General features: G+C 48.2%; 1 protein-coding gene across 1 annotated transcript in view; it reads left to right on the top strand.

The window, feature by feature from the left end:
• Nucleotides 1-23021, top strand: part of trappc9 (trafficking protein particle complex subunit 9) — a 247302-nt gene that overhangs the window by 174734 nt on the left and 49547 nt on the right. The window contains exons 20-21 of the mRNA XM_084455432.1: nt 1463-1615; nt 7955-8046. Coding sequence (XP_084311558.1) covers nt 1463-1615; nt 7955-8046 — 245 coding nt within the window. The remainder of the gene's footprint in view (nt 1-1462; nt 1616-7954; nt 8047-23021) is intronic.

Genomic DNA, 23021 nt, shown 5'->3' on the forward strand with positions numbered 1-23021 from the left:
GCCATCTCTCTCTCTCTCTCTCTCGCTCTCTCTCTCTCTCTCTCCTCCCCACTACCTCTTGCTCATCTCTATCTCCTTCCTCACACCATCTTCACTCGCTCATTCATTCATTCATTCACTCACTCACTCACTCACTCACTCACTCACTCACTCACTCACTCACTCACTCACTCACTCACTCACTCTATTCTCAAGGGTGAAGTGTGCTGTGAATGTGCTGCTGCATCCAGTTGATACTTTTTTTCTTTCTGGGAAGGTAAGGCAGGGCAGCTTCCTGAGGTAATTCCGTTTTTTTCCTGATATTTTAGGGAGGTTTGGAGGGGGATGTGTTGATTTTTGTTGAGCGAGAGAGCCCCGCCCAGAGCTGAACACCCAGACTTTGAATCCCAGGTCCGACACTACTTTGGCTGTAAAAACCTCAGGCAATGAACTCTCACCGGCTCCTGTTAATAAATAAATAAATAGTGGTATGGGATAACAGCGCAAAACACACACACACACACACAGGGTGGGTGTATGACGACGGGCAGTGTTTGCTCTAACTAGATAAATAATTTAGAAGCAGCCAGCGGACGCTTGCCAGAGTACTCACAACAACAGTGCAGGATGGATGGATGGCGTCAGGTGGAAAGTAAGCTGCCACTCATTCACCGAGATGAAATGTGGATATGAATCATTCAGTACAAACCTTCCACCAACACAGCCCGTTATCCTCCCCATTGATCTCTCACGGTGTGAAGCCAAGGTGTAAAGACGTCTGCGATGTCCCCAGGACCTCTGATCAGACACTCACGGTTAACAGAGGCGGGCATCTCCCCGTGCGCTTGCTTTTGAGCGGGGCTGTCTTTGGTGTTAGTCTTTTCCCTCGGTAGATTGTCATCGACGGTAGCTGTTGCACTCTTCACTAGCAGCCTAGCTGTTCTAGAAACGCACCTACATGCAGCAGTTATCTGCATATCTTTAAACACTCAATGCTTTAGGAGGATGTGGGGTTGAGTTGTAGGAGGTAAGGCAGTAGTAGGTATGTGGGAAAGGCATTTGTGCTAATCCTGTCTCTTCTTGCATCCCAAGCTGTCTTAAAGTACCTTAAAGAGAGCAGTTTATATCTCATTTTTATTCATGTTTCGAGGGGAGGTTCATTCACTAATCTGCTTTTTCAAATCTCACCAGAACCAAAGGGACCAAGGGCATCTTTGATCAAATTCTTGGATCTGACCAATATTTCCCTTAGGTTGTAGACCTCAAATGTCACGGTACACTCTCTCAATTTTTAAAAAAGTATTTCCACAATAGACAGAAGGCAATGTGTCTGTAAAAGTTGGGGTGTAGTTTGAGAGGCATGTCAGGGTCTGTCTACTTTGTGTGCGCAAGGATTGTGTCTGTATGCATCCCTGTGTGTGTGTGCGTGTGCGTGCGCGTGTGTCTGCGAGTGTTTGACCTCCCTCCCTCTCTTCCCCTGCAGAATGGCAATCCAGGTGGACAAGTTTGACTTTAAGAGCCTGCCTCAGCCGGACCAGGAGGCCGTGCGCTTCGCCAACCCCAAGCAGCTGGAGGAGGAGCGCCAACACGCCCAGGGCTGCCAGATCAACAGCAAGCTGGGCATCGGCTGGAACATCATATCCTTTCACTGACTCACACCGCTAGAGACCATCTGGCGTCGATTCTGCTCTGTTCGATTCTGACTGGGGGCTTTCCTAGCGCAAGGAGTCTCCCAACTCTGTTGAGCCAATCAGAACTCGGTATTCAGCGTACTCTGCCCTGTATATGTTCCGCTGCATGTGTTGTTGTTTGTTGATGGTAATTTAGATCACTATTAGAGGGCATCTGGGCCCTACATCTGGAAGCCCTTAAGCCTGGGTGTGTGCTTGTTTTACTGCTGTGACAGCTGGGGAAGCGTATGGGGAAGTAGTTGGTGTCTGTTTATGTGTGCGTACGTGCGCGAGCACACTCGGCTGCTGATCAGGAAGAGCAGTAGCATCAGTCCTGCCACATAGAGGCTATGCACTGTATGCTGGAGTTTGAACTTGGTGAACCTGACCCCATCATCGTATGCATGTCGGCCTGTGTTGCCGTGTGCTCTCTCTGACAACTCCTTGCCTGTGTCTCGACCTGTGTCCCCCCCCCCCCCCCCGCTCACTTTCCACACATTGTTTCCTTTGCTTTTCCTGTCATAATAGCCCCCCGCCTTGCCAGCCTACCCTTAGAGATAAGACACAACTGGCCTCAATCTTACATGTTCAAAGTGTCAGAGCGTCCATTGGACCTGCGCCTGGTCAGATTGAGTGTTTGAGAGGCTGGCGTCTTGGTGAAAGAATGCTAGAAGTGCTACTGTACATATATTAGTTTCGACGTCAAGCGCGGCGCTCGGGTGCTTTAGTGCATGTCAGACTGTCAGGGGGAAAAGGCCTACAGGCATCTGGGGGGATGTGTGGGGGGGTGGAGAACTTTACCACCAAGTCTAGATGTAAGGCTTAATGAATGGGCTTCTCATTTGATATGCAGGCAGGTCCCCTGTCTACAGCTCGTGGTTAATGAAGTGGCAATTACCAATGCACAGACTCTGTGTTGCTTCCAATTGCCTGTCAAGATGTTCGTGGGAAGGGGGGGGATGTGCAATTAACTATTAATCCAGTCCTTGAGATATCGAACTCGCCGTCATATTTCCCATTTCATTAATGCCTCTACACACACGATTGTGTGTATTTGTTTTATCTTCAAGTGATGTGGCTTTGTGTGGGCGAGAGCAAAGGTGCCACATGACATTGCAGTCGGGTTCCCAGTGGTAACTCTGAAGAGGGCCGCACATAACAGGAAACAGCTCTACAGATCCGCTTGTTTAATCATTTAATTGACTTTGTTTACATATATTCAGTGACCGGGGATAGGGTAGACAGGGCTATATTCTCTATTTCAACAGAGGTGGTTGCTCTGTCACTATCCTGTACACAAAACCAATGATATGAAACTATTTTCAACCCCGTAATCGTGGATTGGACTCAGTCGTATTGCATCTCTTGAAGTAGTAGTGAAATACTGGTACCACACAAAGCAACATATTGGAGTTAAGTGAAAAATGATGACCACAAGGTTGCAAATCACCTACCTGTAGGCAAGGCCATTGACTTTCTCAATATGGCATTTACTAATGTCCTCGATATTGATCAAAACACTTTGTGAATGGGGTCCGTGGTGTAGCAGTCTAAGCATCGGACTAACCGTCTGGGGTCTGAATCACAGGCTTGAGAGAGTCAGGTAGCTGGCCGGATCGCCGACCCTGGGGACCCAACGGACCCTCCACAGCAGCAACAGGGGACAACTGGACAATAAGTCAGATGTGATTTGCTACTAAATTGGGTGATAATGGGATAAAAATCAGAAATAAATTATTTTCTTTTTTTTTTAAGCCAATAATAACTAATTACCACCACAACTTTCAAAACCTTGCACTCGACTTAGAGCATTGTATAATTTCCCTCATTCAAAACCGGAGTGTATTTTTCCTGTTGCGACGGCACGTACGTACGTACAGATGAACAGAGAAGCAGCCATGTGAGAGACAGTGAGGAGGAGGAGCAGCAGACCTGCTCCGGAGGAGCTCTGAGGGAGAGGCTTGTCTTAATCCATGCACTCCATGCAATCCTCTGGTCTTCAGGGTGGAGACGACTGTCCTCAGACACCCCTCTCTAACCCACCAGCTACAGCCTCATAGCTCCTCATAGCTATGCTCTTCACATGCCAATGGTGCCCGGGCATCACGATAGGGTACCAGCCAAGCCTGGAGAGAAAGCCAGTCAGACGTGTGACTGGGGTCGTTTCCTCCAGCCTAGCACACTGTGTGCCCCCTCTGCGCCATTCAAAACTAGCTAAGCTCTTTGTGAAAATGTGTGAGACAGCTAAAAATCACTGCCTGCTTGCTCACCGGGTCCTGTGATCAAATCTGTGTAGGCGTAGTTCTGTGAGATGTAGTGTACAGTATCCCAGTGTATACTCAGTGTATGGTGTACAATGTCAGGAAGTCCTTATCATAACATATGACCAGGCTTATCGTTTTATGGCGGCACTGTTCATTCCGGGCGCTGCACATTTCGTTCCTGCCGGCCAGCCCTCCGCTCTGCTTAATGATCTCAATATGGAAAGGTTAACGAGTTAATACCCCAACATTCCCTGGAAAGGTTCTCTCTGATGGAGGAGTGTACTGAGAAAGGTTATCTCCGATGGAGGAGTGTACTGAGAAAGGTTCTCTCTGATGGAGGAGTGTACTGAGAAAGGTTCTCTCAGAGGGAGGAGTGTACTGAGAAAGGTTCTCTCAGAGGGAGGAGTGTACTGAGAAAGGTTCTCTCTGATGGAGGAGTGTACTGAGAAAGGTTCTCTCCGATGGAGGAGTGTACTGAGAAAGGTTCTCTCAGAGGGAGGAGTGTACTGAGAAAGGTTCTCTCTGATGGAGGAGTGTACTGAGAAAGGTTCTCTCTGATGGAGGAGTGTACTGAGAAAGGTTCTCTCTGATGGAGGAGTGTACTGAGAAAGGTTCTCTCTGATGGAGGAGTGTACTGAGAAAGGTTCTCTCTGATGGAGGAGTGTACTGAGAAAGGTTCTCTCTGATGGAGGAGTGTACTGAGAAAGGTTCTCTCTGATGGAGGAGTGTACTGAGAAAGGTTCTCTCTGATGGAGGAGTGTACTGAGAAAGGTTCTCTCAGAGGGAGGAGTGTACTGAGAAAGGTTCTCTCTGATGGAGGAGTGTACTGAGAAAGGTTCTCTCAGAGGGAGGAGTGTACTGAGAAAGGTTCTCTCTGATGGAGGAGTGTACTGAGAAAGGATGAGTAGAGTACACTGCATATACAGAGCAGACGTTGGGCGGTGGCCAAGGAGACGGAGTGTCAGAGACCGGTTAAGGAGCCGTCTCCCTGCTGGGGGCCAGACTGTGACCCCGCCATTAACGAGGCCAGCAGGAGCACTGTGCACTGCAGGTGACCTGACAGTCCGAGACCCTGCGCCAATCGCTTTCCTATTACCAGAGCTTTGCGCCATCTGAACGGAAAGTCAACCGCAGAAGGCCGGAGTCTGTCGTCGTCGGCATGTGTTTGACGTAGATATACAGGTACCTGCGGGAGGGAGGGACACTCACCCTGCCAATAGACAGGAGTCGTGGCTGGTGTCACCGTGCAGCCAGAGCGGCACCCGATGCTTTGTGTGTGTGTGTGTGTGTGTGTGTGTGTGTGTGTGTGTGTGTGTGTGTGTGTGTGTGTGTGTGTGTGTGTGTGTGTGTGTGTGTGTGTGTGTGTGTGTGTGTGTGTGTGTGTGTGTGTGTGTGTGTGTGTGTGTGTGTGTGTGTGTGTGTGTGTGTGTGCGTGCGTGCGTGCGTGCGTGCGTGCGTGCGAGACTACACTGTGCTCTGGAGACCTCTTATAAACACACTAAGGGATTTGCCATTCACACAAATGCAAAAATATTTTTTTTTCTTTCAGCTCTGGGATGTGTGAGCAGCTCTATTCCATGACGATGTACATGAGTAAAGACAGTGTGATATGACAAACTCATTGATTCGACTAGAAGAATTCTCAGATCGTTCCCCTCTGAGCTCTTGGTTCATATTGTTTTTGATTTGAAGAGAAAACAGCATTGACAATAATGGCAAATACCGTAGTTTGGTCAGTAAGTCACCTTTCTTCTCTTCATGTTGACTCCCCCTGTCACAGCTAATGACAGACTAATCCGAGGCAGCTGAAGAAGGTATTCGGAGGGCTTTAGGCTTCTTATGTGTGTCTGGGCTTTGATCAGAGAGTAGGTTATTTGTAGTTCCTCCTAGGGATTCCAAGAACGATGCACAATGACTATTGCCCTCAGCACTGATTCAAAACATTGTACTTTATAAGGCTCCTCCGGTTTCTCTTTTCACGTTTTCAATGACATCATCGGGTGATTTAAAGAGGAATAATAACGTGGGATTAATCACATTTGTTCTTAGTTCTGAGACAGAAAAGCTCTTTACCTTTAACCTGGTGACCTTGGTACAGTAGGAGCCATGCTGGGCAGCAATAGGTACATCTGGCCCAGTGTGACACCAAGCCTGGGGCCGTCTGCATAGAGGAAGAGCCTCCATTCTACACACCTCACAGCACAGTACATTATGCTGCACTACACGCACCATAGTGGTTGACAGGCAGTCAGTGCCTTCAGCTCTCTTTTTCTAACCGGGTCACTAGGCAACCACAGACCAGCATGCTCTATCTCAGCCATGTGGCAGCAGCCGAGTCAAAGCTCAGCGCTCTCTCTCTCTCTCTCTCTCCTTCCCTGTCTCCCTCTCTCTTTACCTCTCTCTTTCTCTCTCTTTCTCTTCCTCTCGCTTTCTCTCTCCTCTCACTCTCTTTCTCTCACTTTCTCTCTCCTCTCTCTCTCTCTCTCTCTCTCTCTCTCTCTCTCTCCTAGGGAACATTAACTTTTCATATTTTTGCAACAGAATGCAACATGTCCTCCTATTCATGATGCATGTTCCTGTGTGGTATTGAAGGAGTTGAGACATGATATTTTCTACAGGAATATGAATATATGAAATGTTTTAAGTGTTATTGATTTAATGTGCATACTGTAGTATTTAACTATCGGTATTTAACTATCACATTTAAGAAATGAAATGTGCGTTTTTTAAGTGTCCGATAGTTTGCAGCTAAATCAAAGGATTCAGTATGATACACAGTATCCAGCTTCTGACCACTGGGTTTCATTCGCCCTGTTCCTCGTTCCGAGAGGCGCCTATTCCGTCTGGAGGGCATTGTTCAATGCAAACTCGAGGATGAACGTGGAACTCCAGATGGTCCATGAGCAATGCAGAGCTAGGCCTCACAACACCCATGCTATGTAAAGATCATCATTGTCTCTGAAACGCATGCCTCTGTGCGCATATCCAAAGTCCCCACCTAACATCATCACTACTTCATGTGTGGTATGGTAACATTCAGTAGGGCAAGACAAATCCAATGGGGCCGCTACATTGACGATTGCAGCCTATAAAATCAGATGTCCAGTGACATTTTACTCCCATGCCAACTACAATCTATATTACAGCTGCTTCTGTAACAAGACGAAATCAACTCCAAACTGCTCAAAACCAGGTTAGCTAGATTCTGTGGCTGAGAGAAATCCAATGACGTCCACCTCTTGACATTTGGTCGATTTTACTGACCGCTAGGATCGACGAGAAAAAGACATATGGGCTTTTGCAACCTAAACACATAGGTTGTAAGTGGAATACACTGTACTACCCTATAACAGACAAAATCAACTTGAAACAGGTGCATTGGGGGTAAAAGGATAATTAGTTATAGTTGTTTTATTTCATAACATAGATCAGACTACTCTTATGTAGGTAGTTGGATAAGGTATGTCTTGGTCAGTATGTGTCCAGCCGTGATGAGGTTAGTGATGCTGTCAGGTGGGAAGTCTGTGGGATTAGGCTACTAGTATGTCAGTAGTAGCTGGTTCACATCATTGCATCTTTGCTGGACAATTGAGGAGTAATTTGTGCTGTTTTCTGCATTTGCAGAATTGAAAGATAGTGCTCAGGGGCCCTTCTTAGTTAACAGCTCCAGAAGTTAAATAATATGTACACAGTACATAAAATTAAAACATTTCATATGTTAATATTCATGAAGAAAATATCACTTTTCCACTCCATTAGCACAAAGGAACATGCATGTTCGTTTGGGGACACGTGGGGGACAACATGTTTACTGTTTCATCTGGCTTGTTTTATATTAATGAACATTTTGGCTGTCTCAGTCTGTGGTCAAGTGCCATGTATCTGAACCTTTATGTGTATTACATTACAAACGGCACCTTTACTGTGCTTAATCTGTGTGTGTGTGTGTGCGTGCGTGCGCGGGTGGGCAGGTGTACTGTAGGTGTGTGTGTAGATTTGGGTCTCCGGGCTCCCCAGGCTGTTCTCCTTAACCAGAGCCCACCCATCCCTGTGTCGCCGCGGAGAGGCCAGCGTGGAGGGAGTCCTCAACCAGCTGGTCCTGGAGCATCTGCAGCTGGCACCTCTACAGTGGGGTGAGTCACTGCCCACATGGACTTACCATTGCGTGTGGGCGTGCGTGTGCCCGCACACACGGGTGTTTGTTTGTTTGTTTGTTTGAAGCTCGACATCTTTCATCTCCCACTCCCATCTGCTGGACGTTTAGTCCTAAGTCAAGATGTTTTAGCCGTACTTCATTCCAAAAACTTCAATACAATCATCCACAAAACGAGTTCAGGTGTATAATATATGGTGTAGTATTATACCACACCCAGGTATTAGCGATTGACCATTTTGATCTTTTTTGCACCAGTCGCGGTTGTTCCTGGGGACACAAACAAAGCAGTGACGTTACACCTGGCAATTAACACACAAATCCCCAGCCGGCACTGGTCTCAAGCCATGTTTTTGATTTGCATCCCTAATAGGCACTAGAGCTATTTTGGGAAACTGAAGAGCAGCCTGGGAAATGTGCAAAGCACTTGGGGGACACGTGGAGAGAGAGTTTGGAGTAAGTAAGTAAGCTTTATTTCTGTAGCGCTCTTCACAGCACGGATGCACAGAGTGCTTTACAGTAATAATTTAAAATCAAAGGCAATACAACACGAGACAAAATTAAAACGACACAGAACAGAAAAAACAGAACATTGCGAGCAGCAAGGTGTTATAGATGGCCGAAGGCCTGTCTGAACATGTGTGTCTTAAGAAGTTTTTTGAACATGGGTTCAGTGGATGGCTCTCTCAGGGCCTGGGGAAGAGCGTTCCAGAGTCTTGGTGCCACCGCCTCAAATGCTCTGTCACCCTGGGTTTTTAGTCTGGTCCGGGGCACCGCCAGGAGACCCTGGTCGGATGACCTCAGAGACCGACTCAGAGAGTGAGGGTGTAAAAGTTCTGAGATGTAGGCCGGGGTCCGTCCGTGAAGAGCTCTGTGGGTGAACACCAGGACTTTGAACTGGATCCGGAGGTGAACTGGGAGCCAGTGCAGGGAGGCCAGGATGGGGGTGATGTGGCGGAGGAGCATTCCTCTCTCTTACCATCTGCAATCCCCCTCTGAAATGATTGTGACCGAATGTTTATTTTTCCAGGACCCTGCCATAAGTGCAGTTATTGCAGAAATAGACTCTTAACAACAATTAAAGAAGTATGCACTGGCGGAGTTTCTCGGCGGAAAAGTTGTTTTCGCCGTTCTTCCGTACTGTGTTGGCGTCACATGTTTTGTGACTTTTGACTGAGGACGACTTCATGATTTGAGCTACGTGCCGCCTCTAGAAAATGGGTAGCACCTAGCTCTGGAGATAGAGCGGCCGGCTGGGGATTGCAAGGTCCTTGGTTCGGCCCCAGCTCGTGGCTGTGCCCAAGTGTCCTTGAGCTAGACACTGAACCCCAAAATTGCTCACGTGGTGGCGCAGTACCTAGTACTGTTGCCTCACAGAAAGAAGGCCTCCAGGACTTTTTGTGCAGAGTTTGCATGTTCTTCCCGTGTTCGCCAGGGTTTCCTCCCAAAGAAGCAAATATGAAAAACGTGAAGAACAGATGCTCTTTATTCTGGTCGCTCACCAGGACCTGGACTGAGCACCTGGACTTGGTCCCCGGACGCCATGAATGATGGCTGCCCACTGCTCCTGGCTGCCCCTGGAGGAGGACGGCTTGGATAATTGGATCCAATAAATAAATAAATAAATAAATGAACAATTTCCACCGGCGAACCCCGAAGTTGCATGTGTGTGTGTTGTCACCGCTCACTGTGTGTAATGTGTGTGTCACCGTGTGGCCAATTAAAGACCCCCCACCCCCCCTTCAGGTCCTTGTCTGTCAAGGCAAGTACTCCTGCCCACTGAAATGGGTCTGGTCTGCGCTCTTCGTCTTTTGAAGCCATCAACCATATTAAACTTGGAACAGCCCGTCTCTTTGACATTCAAATATTTGCCTGTTTTACCCAATCAGAGTGCAGATGTGGGTGGTTCAGGTGAGTGGAGAGCATGCTCGCTTGCAGGGCGTAATACTGCAGACTGCCCACAGGATGCCAGAGCTGCTGTGCGCCTCCATGGTTGCAATGCATTTGATTTCCCTCAGCCTTAATCCGATTTGCCAAGACTACCATAGGCTCAGTTGTGGGGTTTACTCCAAAATCCAATAGTGTTCTCTGCGGATAAAAAAAACAATTTTTTAGGACATGCGGATGCATTTAATACCTTAGCAACTCTGTTAGTCTGACTTTATCAGATGAAAGATGATTAGGAGTGAGAGTATTCCTATACACTGGTGTCCCACATCTGTCCTTATTGGCCAGTGTTTCGTACAGTACTTCATCATTTTGTGCTTGAAATGAAATCACTTGGGACTAATGTCTAAATGCTTATTTGCGTCTGTCAGAGAGCCCCAAATCAATTTCCCTTCTACGGTGCTGTTAAATTTCTGTACCAGTCTATGGCGTCAGGCATCCCTCACATTTCATTGTGGCCTAGTTTAACTGGAATGCAGTCCAGTTTGGCGTTGAAATATTTGTTCTGACGTTTTGACTGCAGCCCTAATAACGTTTGCCCGGAGACACCAATGACCAGCGGAATGTGACAGGAGTCTCATTAGTCTACATCGTTAGCACTTACTATAAACTCATCTTGGTAACGCTCCAACGGCTACGGTAACAGTAGAAGTCTGGCCTTCTTAACTGATGTTGTGACGGTAGGTTGGAAGCCCTAGTTTCTAAGTCCACACCAGGGAATGAGGCTCTCAAGCAGCTCAGAGGTTAGTCTATTGCCTGTGTCGGAAGATAAACTCAACAAAAGTCTGTCCACAGGGCCGGACTGGGTGAATATTTCCTGGCAGGCAATGGAGCCCCAGTCAGGCCACGAGCCGAGCCGACGCGGTGAGATTGAACACCTTCAGCAACTTTCATGTTGTTGACGGGGGGAAGGGGGGGGGGGGTGGTGCTGCGCGACTTGTTGACGGGAGGGGGGTGATGCGTTACTTGTTGACGGGGGGGGGGGGTGCTGCGCGATTTGTTTGACGGGGGGCAGGCCATTCACCGCGGGCCAGGCCACCGGTGCTCCCAATGGCCAGTCCGCCCCTGTCCGTCCATGTGTTTTCACATTTGTCTGTCTGTCCATGTTCTTGTCTGTTCATTTCATGTGTTGTTTTTAATTTTGTTGTAAAGTGCATTGAGGCACCTCGGTGTGATTTTGCACTGAAAGAATAAAAAATTGAACCAAAGCAGAGCGTTCCAAGTTAATCTGTTGCTGGTTGTTGTTAGCATAGTCCAGGGCCTCAGCCACAGTGATGATGCTCGGCTGGCTTGGTCTCACCACTCTGCTCATCCTCTGGAGACATGCTCAGTCTGTGGGACATCAGCAGCCATGGGAAGAGGCACCATTTCCTTATTTTCATGGATGTTCCTCAGAAACTCCCCTTGATGTTATATTGAAAGGCTTTATTAGGCCCTTTATCGAGGCCCTCAACCTTGTAACATCTAACTGCCCCACCACGTGCTCCTTACACCCTGTTCCCTCGACTCTCCTTCAGTCTGCACCCGAACTCCTTCCCTTCCTAACCCACCTCATCAACGCATCTCTTGTATCAGGATGCTTTCCCTCCGCTTTCAAGACTGCCAGAGTACCCCCCTCCTAAAGAAACCATCTCTCAACCCCTCTGATGTCAAAAACTACAGACCGGTTTCCCTTCTATCCTTTCTATCCAAAACACTTGAACGTGCTATCTTTAACCAACTGTCTTCGTACCTCCACCAGAACGACCTCCTAGATCCCCACCAGTCCGGGTTTAAGGCTGGCCACTCGACAGAGACCGCCCTCCTTGCAGTGACGGAGTCACTCCATGCCGCGAGAGCTAACTCTCTCTCCTCTGTCCTGATACTCCTAGACCTGTCAGCAGCATTTGATACAGTAGACCACCAGATCCTCCTCTCCACCCTCGAGGAGAAAGGCGTCGCTGGCTCTGCACACTCCCTGTTTACATCCTACCTGACGGGCCACTCCTACCAGGTGACATGGAGAGGGTCGATGTCGGAACCGCGTAGTCTGACTACGGGGGTTCCACAAGGATCTGTCCTGGGTCCTCTCCTGTTTTCCCTCTATACTACATCTCTGGGCTCTGTCATTCGCTCGCATGGCTTCTCCTATCACTGCTATGCCGATGACACCCAACTGGTCCTGTCATTTCCCCCTTCTGATACACAAGTGGAGACACGCATAGCTGGGTGCTTGGCTGACATCTCGGAGTGGATGACGACACATCACCTCAAGCTGAATCTGGACAAGACTGAGCTGTTGTTCCTCCCGGGGAAGGGCTGCCCGCACCAGGACCTGGCCATCACCATTGAAGACACAGTGGTGACCCCGACTCGGACTGCGAGGAATCTGAGTGTGACCCTGGATGACCAACTGTCGTTTTCTGCACGTCACATCTGTCACACGCTCCTGCAGATTCATGCTGTACAACATCAGGAGGATTCGCCCTTTCCTCACTGATGAAACGGCGCAGGTACTCATCCAGGCCCTGGTCATCTCCCGCCTGGACTACTGCAACTCCCTCTTCGCTGGGGCCCCAGCGTCAGCCATTAAACCTCTGGAACTTGTCCAGAAAGCTGCTACTCGCCTGGTGTTCAACCACCCCAAGTTCTCCCACACAACTTCCCTCCTCCGTTCCCTACACTGGCTCCCTGTAGCAGCTCGCATCCAGTTTAAAACTCTGGTGCTAACCTGCAGGGCCACGAAAGGAACAGCCCCCTCCTACCTCCAGGCTATGGTCAAACCCTACACCCCCTCCCGACCGCTACGCTCTGCTACCTCGGGGCGACTGGTTGCCCCGTCACTCCGAGGCCCCTGCGGTCGATCGACACGGTCACGGCTCTTCTCTGTCCTGGCCCCGCAATGGTGGAATGAACTGCCCACTGATGTCAGGACAGCAGAGTCGCTGCCCATCTTTCGTCGCAGGCTCAAAACTCATCTCTTCAAGAAGTACTACAACAATCCTCCCTCCTAAGCACTTATTGTATTTTATTGTATTGTATTGTATTGCACTGTACTTTAGATTGCTATTCTTGCACTTTGCCTTCAGCACTAGATTATGCTCTTTGTCACTTGTTTTAGATGCACTTGTGAGTCCTGGCAAGTAGTAGTACATTGGCTTTTCCTACGTTAAATACAATTATTGCTTTGGATAAAAGCGTCTGCTAAATGACGTAATGTAATGTATTACAGTATTACTCATTGACTTGGCACTATTTTGTGGTGAAGGACACTGACTTTGAAGGTGTGATTTCTCTCAACTTTAACAGTAGGTCTGTAGTTCTCAAACTTTTCAGCCCGCGACCCCTAAAATAATGTTGGCAGACTTGCGACCCCCACCCTCTCCCGAAGAGCTTCCCACAATTTGACGAGCACGAACGAAAAATTCCCCCCATTCATTGTCAACGACACATTGACACAGCCATATCTGGAGCGTCACAGAGACACAGGTCTTAGACTAGCATAAAGCTCTCGACCTAACAAATGCAGCAACGCCAAACATGTCCTGCTTGCACACGTGTGCACGTGCACAGAGCCATGAAATGCATTCATGGGTGGAGGTCTGTGATCTCCAAGCCCCATTTCTGATTATATTTTATATTACATTTGAATTTGGAAATTCTCCTGTGACCACATTTTCATATTGCGGCCCCTAGTTTGAAAACCACTGCAGTAAGGTACTCCTGCTTGAAGCAACTTGACAAACTTCTCCACAGCAACTCATGAATATTTGATCATGCACTTTCCAATAAAGAGAAAACAGGGAAAGTGCCAGAAAGCAGTTTATGGTCCTGCATTTGTTAGCAAGCGTATTATTATTGAAAGGGGAGTAGGGGAGCTTGTGTAGGGCAGTAGGTAAATTATCCTCTCTGTGATCAGATCCACCCTTGCTATTGCGGCTGAGTGAAGTGAAACTAATCTAGAACTATAGGGGAGGATTCTCTACCTGATTACCAACATGCAGTAATACTAGCTTCATTTAATGATACAGTACACTGATTTACCTTTAACTTTCAAAGGAGGCTGAACTATTTCAAGTGAAAAAGGAAAGGTTCTATAGGAAAGGACTTTGTAACTAGTTTTCTTTTCTTTATACATGTAGTTATTTCCAGGATTATCATTTGTTGCACTTACAATACTTGTAGTTGACTATATTATAATATTCCAAAATAGACAGTGGTGGATTTCTGCATTTGACATGTTTTTGGCTGCAGTAGGATAGCTTGATTGATTACTGTTTACAGTGTCACAGACAGGTTAAAGCATATCCAGCCACCTCTGTTTCAGTGTCAGCCAAGCAGCCGTGCTTGTGGCTGCGGCAGTGTGGGCGCGTGCGTGGGAAAGAGAGAGACTCCTTTTTTTTTCTCTGAAGGTGACTCGCTTATTGGCCTAATTACATGTGACAAACGAGTGTGACGATCCTAAAAACCTTGAGGGGTGCTTCTCAATCTCATCCTCCCAGACTGATGAGAGGGAGTGGGAGAACATTAAACTGTTGTGATCATTGCTAGATCCAAGGGCAGTGAACATGTGACAGGAACTGGGAACCGTTGCCTAATGGAACAGTATCCATGTATGATGATCTGGAGGCAGTTTCTCCAGCTAGTTAATCATCTGTTGTCAGTGTCTATGCCGGCTAATTACTGTAGTTGGGTCAACTAAGTTGGATTTGGTCAATATTATCGTACTGTTCATCCGTGATCCTAGGAATGTGGCTTCTTGGCGCAGCCAGCTCGTCAGTGGGTCTCGTGGTGGGCGGGAGCTCGTCCTATGCTCTCTCATCACAGGCTGCCGTGCCAAGAACAGGTGGCAGAAGTTGATTTTTTTTTTTTTGCAGCCTGGCGTTATGTAAATAGCCCCATTGATTACAGCTCTCCTGCTGACGATTTGATTAAAGCGAATGTGGCGCACCTTGTGTTGGGAGTCTCTGTGTCAGCTTAATAGAGTGTTGCTAAATAAACAGTCACCTGTCCAATCAGCCCAGAGATTCCAGGGGGCGGGCGCTACTGTGATGCAGCACAGTGGAGCAGTGGTTTAGCGTCACAGCCGCAGTGCTTCTGCATAGTTAGTGTAGGCTTAGGTTTTCGTGAAATCTTCCGTTTTCTTTATACCTTCTGTTCAATAATCAATAGCACATCTACTGCAGGTGTGTTGGCTAGCAGGTTGGCAATAGTTTATTGATGCAGTACCAAGGCTCCAGTCCATGAAATCTCAGTTTTTCCTATGAAAGTCCTGGCTTCTGTAAACAGAGAGAGAGAGAGCAGGGACTTTGTCCTCCCTCACTCCCTCCCAGCAGCCTGCCAACAGGAGCCCATCTTAACAGAATACAAATTCACCCATGAATGGAAAGACAAATGTTTGGGTTGGAAGGGGGATGGAGGGAGGGCGGCTGTAAAAGGCATAAGATAATTTAATAAGATGGGTTCTTTTGAACTGGCTCACACTGTCTCATCACCCCCTCCAGCCCAGACAGATGGCCATTTGGAGTGGTCACAGGCGGTTGACTCTCAGCACACACAGGGGACAGCTCCTGGGTAATGTCCCTCTAAGGCTTCTGTCAGGGAGCTCAGCAGCGAGGAGTGGCATGACGGTGGCGCTGCGGGTGATGGATGACATGGCTGGCATACATGCCTGTCCACCAAACGCTGTCCACAAAACAGCACTCCGCACCTGGATACAAGCACCACAGGCACTGAGATTAGTGGGATGGATAGGGAGCTCGAGACATGTGAAGGAGAGTGAGTGTTATTTTGAACACACACACACACACATCAAGCGTCGCACCTGTAGCTGATTGGTGCGTCTCCGAGCAAACATTATGCCCCGCTCTCTTCATCAGTCATGCCCTAATGGAGCGATAAGACCCATCAGCCCAGCCAGCCTTTTCCCATCCTCCCCAGGGGCCAGCCTGCCCTGCAGCGTAGCCCCGGGCCCCATCTCACCCCAGCTGACTGCCTGCTGACTCAGGCTCTTGCTCCCTCACTCTCTCAGCACTTGACCAAGCCAGCCAGAAACAGCAGGCTGACTTGGTCTTAGTCACGCAGTCAAAAGAAAGTTTGTGTGTGATTGATTTTGGGGGGGGGGGGGGGGGGGGGGACTTTCCACCGCCAGTGATACCTGCGTTGGAAGAAACTAGCCATCCAGGTTCCCTTTGAGTTATTTCCACTCGTTATTTCTGTGCGTGTTTTCAAGTCTGCCCCCCCCCCCGATAGGGCAGTGCAATCCGGTTTGTAACGGGCCTCTGTCCAAAGGGAAATCGCTCACCGTTCAGTGTCGTACCCCAGAGAGTGTTGGAGATGGGGGGGGGGGGGGGGGGGGGCTCGAGTGGGGTTGGAGGTGTGCTGATGGAAAGGCCCCAGAGGTAAATGGGGGGGGGGCCTAAAGAGCTGTCTAGCCTGCGACGGCGAGCGCGGTGGGAGACGTAAATCCGGGGGCGGTGCCGGGCGGGTGTCAGGTGCCGCCCGTCAGGGTGAGTGATGGGCGCTGGGGAGGAGCCCCAGGTAGGCGTGCAGACTGATTTATCTGCTTGTTTTTCAGCCCTGTCATCCAGCGACTGTCCATCACCCCCCTCTTTAAGGTCTGTGGTCCCAGGAGCAGGGACAGAAAGACAGAGAGAGAGAAAGAGAGAGAGAGAGAGAGAGGAGGAGACAGAAGGATGGTGGGGGTGGGGGGTTATGAGAGATATACACACACACACACACAAGCAGCTATTTCTGGAGCCTCTTCCTGTCTCCCGACTGGAGGTTTGATTTACAGTCGAGTGCTGAGTCAGAACTCAGAGGTGCGCTAAGCATGTGATGATGAGGCAGTCCGTGTCTCTCCCTCAACGTCCCGCCCACCGCTCTGCCGCCCTGTCAGCGGAGTCCGGGAGAGGGAGGAGCCTACCCTCAGGGCTATGGGCAGTATGTAGAGTGGCCACATTTCTGGTGGGAGACATTGGCACGTTCTACAGATGTTATAGTTTTAACCTGAGAGAATGCTTGTTCTCACTGCCTTCCCCACACCACCCCCATGCAGCAATACTCCACAGAATGTACCAAGCGGATTATCACAGCATACTGTTCGGGCTGTATAGCAGAGATTTGCAGTTCCGGCTGGGATCAACATCGGATTCTATCGCCGCCCTCTAAAGTGATGATGGGAGCCAGGAATTCTGTGTCCTGATCTCTGAGCGTGGATAGCTGAGTGTATGGCACCCGCATTTAAAAGGCCGCCAGCGTCTGTTTATGGGGCATTTATCATGGCCAGAGAACAATCCCGCCTGTCAGCGAGTCAGCTTGGTTGAGCGGCGGAAATAAATCATAACTCCTCCAGCCAGGCAGAGATACTGTAGCACACAAACACTGTCGGCCATTCATTCAGGCTGGTGGGATGGAGGAGAGGAGGAGAGAGGGAGGAAACAGCGTTTGATACTGTTACAAAAACAGCAGAGCTGAAGGGAAAACTTTGTAACACAAAACTAAACCACATTGATAGAAAGAGTTTAGGCTCTGTTCCAGCTCCCCCAAAACAATATTCAGCACAATGAGAGTATATTGGACTGTACTGCAGATGGCAGTTTACAAGAAGTGCTTTGGGAGCACAGTCAAGTGGGTTGCGATGTTTCTGGAGCTGCACAACAATGTACGGCTTTAAACACCTTTCCCAGGTCTTTTCACGCGTTCTCTTCCTGTGATTGTCTAACACATCTGGGGTATTTTCCAGAGCTAAACCTCATTTATTCCCCTTGTTCTTTACCAACAGTGGATTCTCTTACTTTCTTTATTGTAAAACCATTTCCCCAACCTCCCCTGCCTCTTCTCCACTTTATTTCAAATGAAAAACGCCGCCCCTCATTGATTTCTTTAAAGGAAACAAACAAGTTTCCCCAAAGGCGTTTCTCCCCCCCACCCCCCCCCCAGAAAGACAAATTACCTGCCATTTCCAAACAAAACCAAGCCTGGTCACCTGTTTCCATGTGGCCGTGTCTTGGACGCGCTGCTGCGCCATCACAAGCGCTACACTAGTGAGGGGCAGTAATGTGACAATGGCCATTTCAACCACACCTTGACTATACTCCTCACCCCCCACCACCACCCATCATCTGCACTAGGACAAACACAGACTGGTGGTCGCAGAAGTTGTGAAAGGACTACATTCATGTCATGTTGTGAACACACTTGGGTGTAAGGAAAGCCACCAGTTCCTGTTAACAACACTAGTGTAAGCTTCATGTTTCATGTTTTCTCTATTTTCCTATTTTTCTCCTTTTTCGTATTTTGAATTGAATGGCTTCTTCTAATCTTCAGACTGTTTCAAGACAAATGTAGACCTTTCCTTCACAGGCCTGTATATTGTTTTGCTTATAATGGTTTTATTGATATCTGATTTTTTATATGGTACCCCAGACCCCAGGAAGAATAGTCGCTGCTGAGGCAGTGACTAATGGGGATCTGAAATAAAGAAATAAAGGCCTGCAAAGTACTGCAGAGGGCATTATTCCCTCTTATGTAATTATTACCATCCATTCTTGTTACCTCTGAATAGATATTTTCCTTTAGGTCAGTAAATGGACGCCCAAGGTGTAGGGTGTTCACACATATCATTTTGCTTTCACTCTAGAGTAAATTAAATGTGTCCATCACTTGGAGAATTGCATGAGAAAAACAATGATCCAAACCTCATGGTTCTATCATGTATGGTTCAGAAGTTATCAAGGTTTACCTCTTCACATATACAAGCGAATTACTAGAATTTATATCAATAGAATCTAGAACTGAAAGTGGTCACTGCTGTGCAGAAATGGAACACAAAAATTATGAGATTCAAGTTCAAAAATATTTTAAATTATATTTTTTTATTGCATGAACCTATATATCATTATTTTCAGAATTTTAAGACCAATATTAATAACAAATAGAAAAATGCATGACACAATTCATATCCAAGATGGCGGCTTAAATCCAATATGGCCACCATACAAAGATGGAATACAAGTATGTTTATCTTTTAAACTATTCATTTTTATTGCATGAACCTATATATCATTATTTTGAGAATTTTAAGACCAGTATTAATAACAAATAGAAATATGCATGACACAATTCATATCCAAGATGGCGGCTTAAATCCAATATGGCCACCGTGTAACAACAACCAACTTTGGTTTGGACCTACATAAACGTTTTTAGCAGTACAATGGCACTGATAAAAACATTTTACAATAGAATAAATAGCAAATAAGTATAAATAATAAATAAGAAAACAAACACAGTAATAATAAATAGATTATATAGATAAATAGAGGAGTAGATAAAGATAGAGGAGTGCCAGGTGTTACAGACTGTTGAGAAGGAGGAGTGCCAGGTGTTACAGGCTCAGGCTGCTGCTGTGGAGGAGTGCCAGGTGTTACAGGCTGGTGAGGAGGAAGATGATGCCAGGTGTTACAGGCTGGTGAGGAGGAGTGCCAGGTGTTACAGGCTGATGAGGAGGAGCGCCAGGTGTTACAGGCTGATGAGGAGGAGTGCCAGGTGTTACAGGCTGGTGAGGAGGAGTGCCAGGTGTTACAGGCTGGTGAGGAGGAAGAGTGTAAGGTGTTATAATACATAAATCAATAATCAATGTAAACATTAGAATAATGTGGGTGAATTTGGTGTGATTAAAAGTCATGCGTTCCTCTATGGCTTTCAGTTGTGTTTGCAACTGAGACACTTATCTTGGGATGACTGAAGCTTTTCCAATCAGGGCTAGGTTTTGTTTTTTGGTGTTACAGGCTGGTGAGGAGGAGGAGGAGTGTCAGGTGTTACAGGCTGATGAGGAGGAGTGCCAGGTGTTACAGGCTGGTGAGGAGGAGGAGTGCCAGGTGTTACAGGCTAGTGAGGAGGAGGAGGAGTGCCAGGTGTTACAGGCTGGTGAGGAGGAGGAGGAGTGCCAGGTGTTACAGGCTAGTGAGGAGGAGGAGTGCCAGGTGTTACAGGCTAGTGAGGAGGAGGAGTGCCAGGTGTTACAGGCTGGTGAGGTGGAGGATTGCCAGGTGTTACAGGCTAGTGAGGAGGAGGAGGAGTGCCAGGTGTTACAGGCTAGTGAGGAGGAGGAGTGCCAGGTGTTACAGGCTGGTGAGGTGGAGGAGGAGTGCCAGGTGTTACAGGCTAGTGAGGAGGAGGAGTGCCAGGTGTTACAGGCTGGTGAGGTGGAGGAGTGCCAGGTGTTACAGGCTAGTGAGGAGGAGGAGTGCCAGGTGTTACAGGCTGGTGAGGTGGAGGAGGAGTGCCAGGTGTTACAGGCTGGTGAGGTGGAGGAGGAGTGCCAGGTGTTACAGGCTAGTGAGGAGGAGGAGGAGTGCCAGGTGTTACAGACTAGTGAGGAGGAGGAGTGCCAGGTGTTACAGGCTGGTGAGGTGGAGGAGGAGTGCCAGGTGTTACAGGCTGGTGAGGTGGAGGAGGAGTGCCAGGTGTTACAGGCTGGTGAGGAGGAGGAGTGCCAGGTGTTACAGGCTAGTGAGGAGGAGGAGGAGTGCCAGGTGTTACAGGCTAGTGAGGAGGAGGAGTGCCAGGTGTTACAGGCTGGTGAGGTGGAGGAGGAGTGCCAGGTGTTACAGGCTGGTGAGGTGGAGGAGGAGTGCCAGGTGTTACAGGCTGGTGAGGTGGAGGAGGAGTGCCAGGTGTTACAGGCTGGTGAGGTGGAGGAGGAGTGCCAGGTGTTACAGGCTGGTGAGGTGGAGGAGGAGTGCCAGGTGTTACAGGCTGGTGAGAAGGAGTGCCAGGTGACCGGTGCGGTCAAGCTGCAAAACAAACAGATGAGACTGCAGAGAGAGAAAGAAAGAAAGAGGTTAATCTAGGCATTCCACCTATAATCAGAGTAAAACATAAACGCATCATACAGCAGAGTGGGAGGTGTGTCCCTTTGGGGTGATGGGTCCACAGCTCCTTCACATATACAACACGGCCACCCTTCAAGAAGAACGAAAGCTGTCCGTCTCCTTCCACAGACACAACAATTATGGTGATGGTGCCCACAGCTTGCTTGTGACGCTCCTGAAACTCCTGTGTGTGTGTGTGTGTGTGTGTGTGTGTGTGTGTGTGTGTGTGTGTGTGTGTGTGTGTGTGTGTGTGTGTGTGTGTGTGTGTGTGTGTGTGTGTGTGTGTGTGTGTGTGTGTGTGCGGGCGCGCATGCAGGCCCTCCCCTTCACCTGGCGAGCTGAGGAGTGGGACATAAAATGTGCAGCTATACATTTGTTATTAAAGATTTTGGGTCATTTTCTGAACAACTAACCCACCTCATGCATGTATATTTTTGGGGGGCTAGTCGAATTATTATGCTGTTGTAGTTATTCCCTTCAAACTCTGCTCATAGAGCCAGCCATTTGTAATGACAGGAGACTCCTGAGGAGTCGGTGTTATCAGAGACACCTGGCACTCAGCCTGTAACACCACCACCTCCTCCTCTTCCTCCTCATCCCCCATGACAGGTGCATCTCGAGGAGATGTGCCAGTGGCCATAGTGGATAGTAGTAGTAATCTAAGAAACATCAAAGAACAGAAATAAGCTACTTAGCAATACTATGTGGACATAAAACATCAAACTTAGCTAGCTAACTACCTACAGATTCGGCCGGCACAATGAAACACCTGCGCCACAGATGATCCGGTCCAAATTCGGTAGCGTTTCTTCTAGCTTTCGCCTCAAAATCGCCACAGAAAATCTCTGAACCGAGGAGAAGTGGCAATAGACCAATAGGAAGCCAAAATACCTTAGATACAGATGACGGGTTCATTAAATGATTTACTATTGGTCCGAACCGCGGAAATGGCAAGAAAGAGAGGGTGGGATTTGTTGAAAATCGAGAGAGATAGGGTTTAGAACGGCGCTGCTGCAAATGGTAGTGAGTCGCAACGGTCACGTTCAAATAACAGTCTTAAAACAATAAGTACATCGAAAATAAGCACACAGAGCTAATACTATGATACAACTTGATATTTATAATGACATTTTTCAGACAAAATCTTCCAAATATGTATGTTTTAATGGTGATTAAGTAACGCAACCCTGGCCAAATCTAGTTTTCTCACGTTCCATGACCAGTGGGTGGACGCCCTACAAGGTGATGTGAAGAATGTTCTATCAGAGTGATTATGACCATTTGAAGCAGTGTTACAATTGCATAACGTAGACAACAGTACATAGCTTGCCCAGACAATGGCCAACTGATTACATCTGCACAATTAACTAGTAGCAATTTTGTCTCATTCAGATACAGAAGCTATGATTAGGGACTAGGCAGATGATGATGTTCCTTTGGAAACATTTAGCAACAATTTGGTGCATGAAAAGCACGACACGATATCCACTTTCCTACTGGAATCGTACAGTAGCTTTATTTAGCACCCTCAGCAGCTTGCATGATCACTGTGTATTTGACCTGGCCTGGCAGTTCAACTTTGGCAAAGCTTGTTTGGACCTGGCTCTGTGATGACCAGATTCTGAAATGTGTCACAACAGGAGGTCGGGAACCTCTGGCCAGTGCTCTCGGAGGGAGCCATTTTGTAAGCGGCTTGCTCCAGGTTTGAGTCATGGTGGCCAGGCTTGGCCGGGGTGGGGGTCTCGGTGGCAGTTGCCGACCAGGACACAATGACGCAGCTGCCCCAATCGATCCACCTCACCAGGGTCACCCTGTTGGTGCTGAATGATGGCCTACATCTCCTCACACGTGATGTACACTGGACGTGTACTCGATATATACTGGTCTAGGTGACTTTGTTTCTAGTTCGGCATACCCAAAACCTAGCGTCGCATTCACTTTTTGTGTGTGTGTGTGTGTGTGTGTGTGTGTGTGTGTGTGGGAGGGGGGGGGGGGTTAAATAACACTCCAGCGAGCCTACAAAACTCAAGACTCCATCACGCTAGTCATCCTCCTCCGGCTCCGGTTTCCCGGGGTGTTCATCCTTGCTGGAGAAGAGCAGGTCGCCTCCAGAGCAGACGCCAGAACAGGCCGGGAGCCCCGGGGACTCTGA

The sequence above is a fragment of the Borostomias antarcticus genome (assembly GCF_949987555.1).
Source record: "Borostomias antarcticus genome assembly, chromosome: 21".
Taxonomy (NCBI): Eukaryota; Metazoa; Chordata; class Actinopteri; order Stomiiformes; family Stomiidae; genus Borostomias; species Borostomias antarcticus.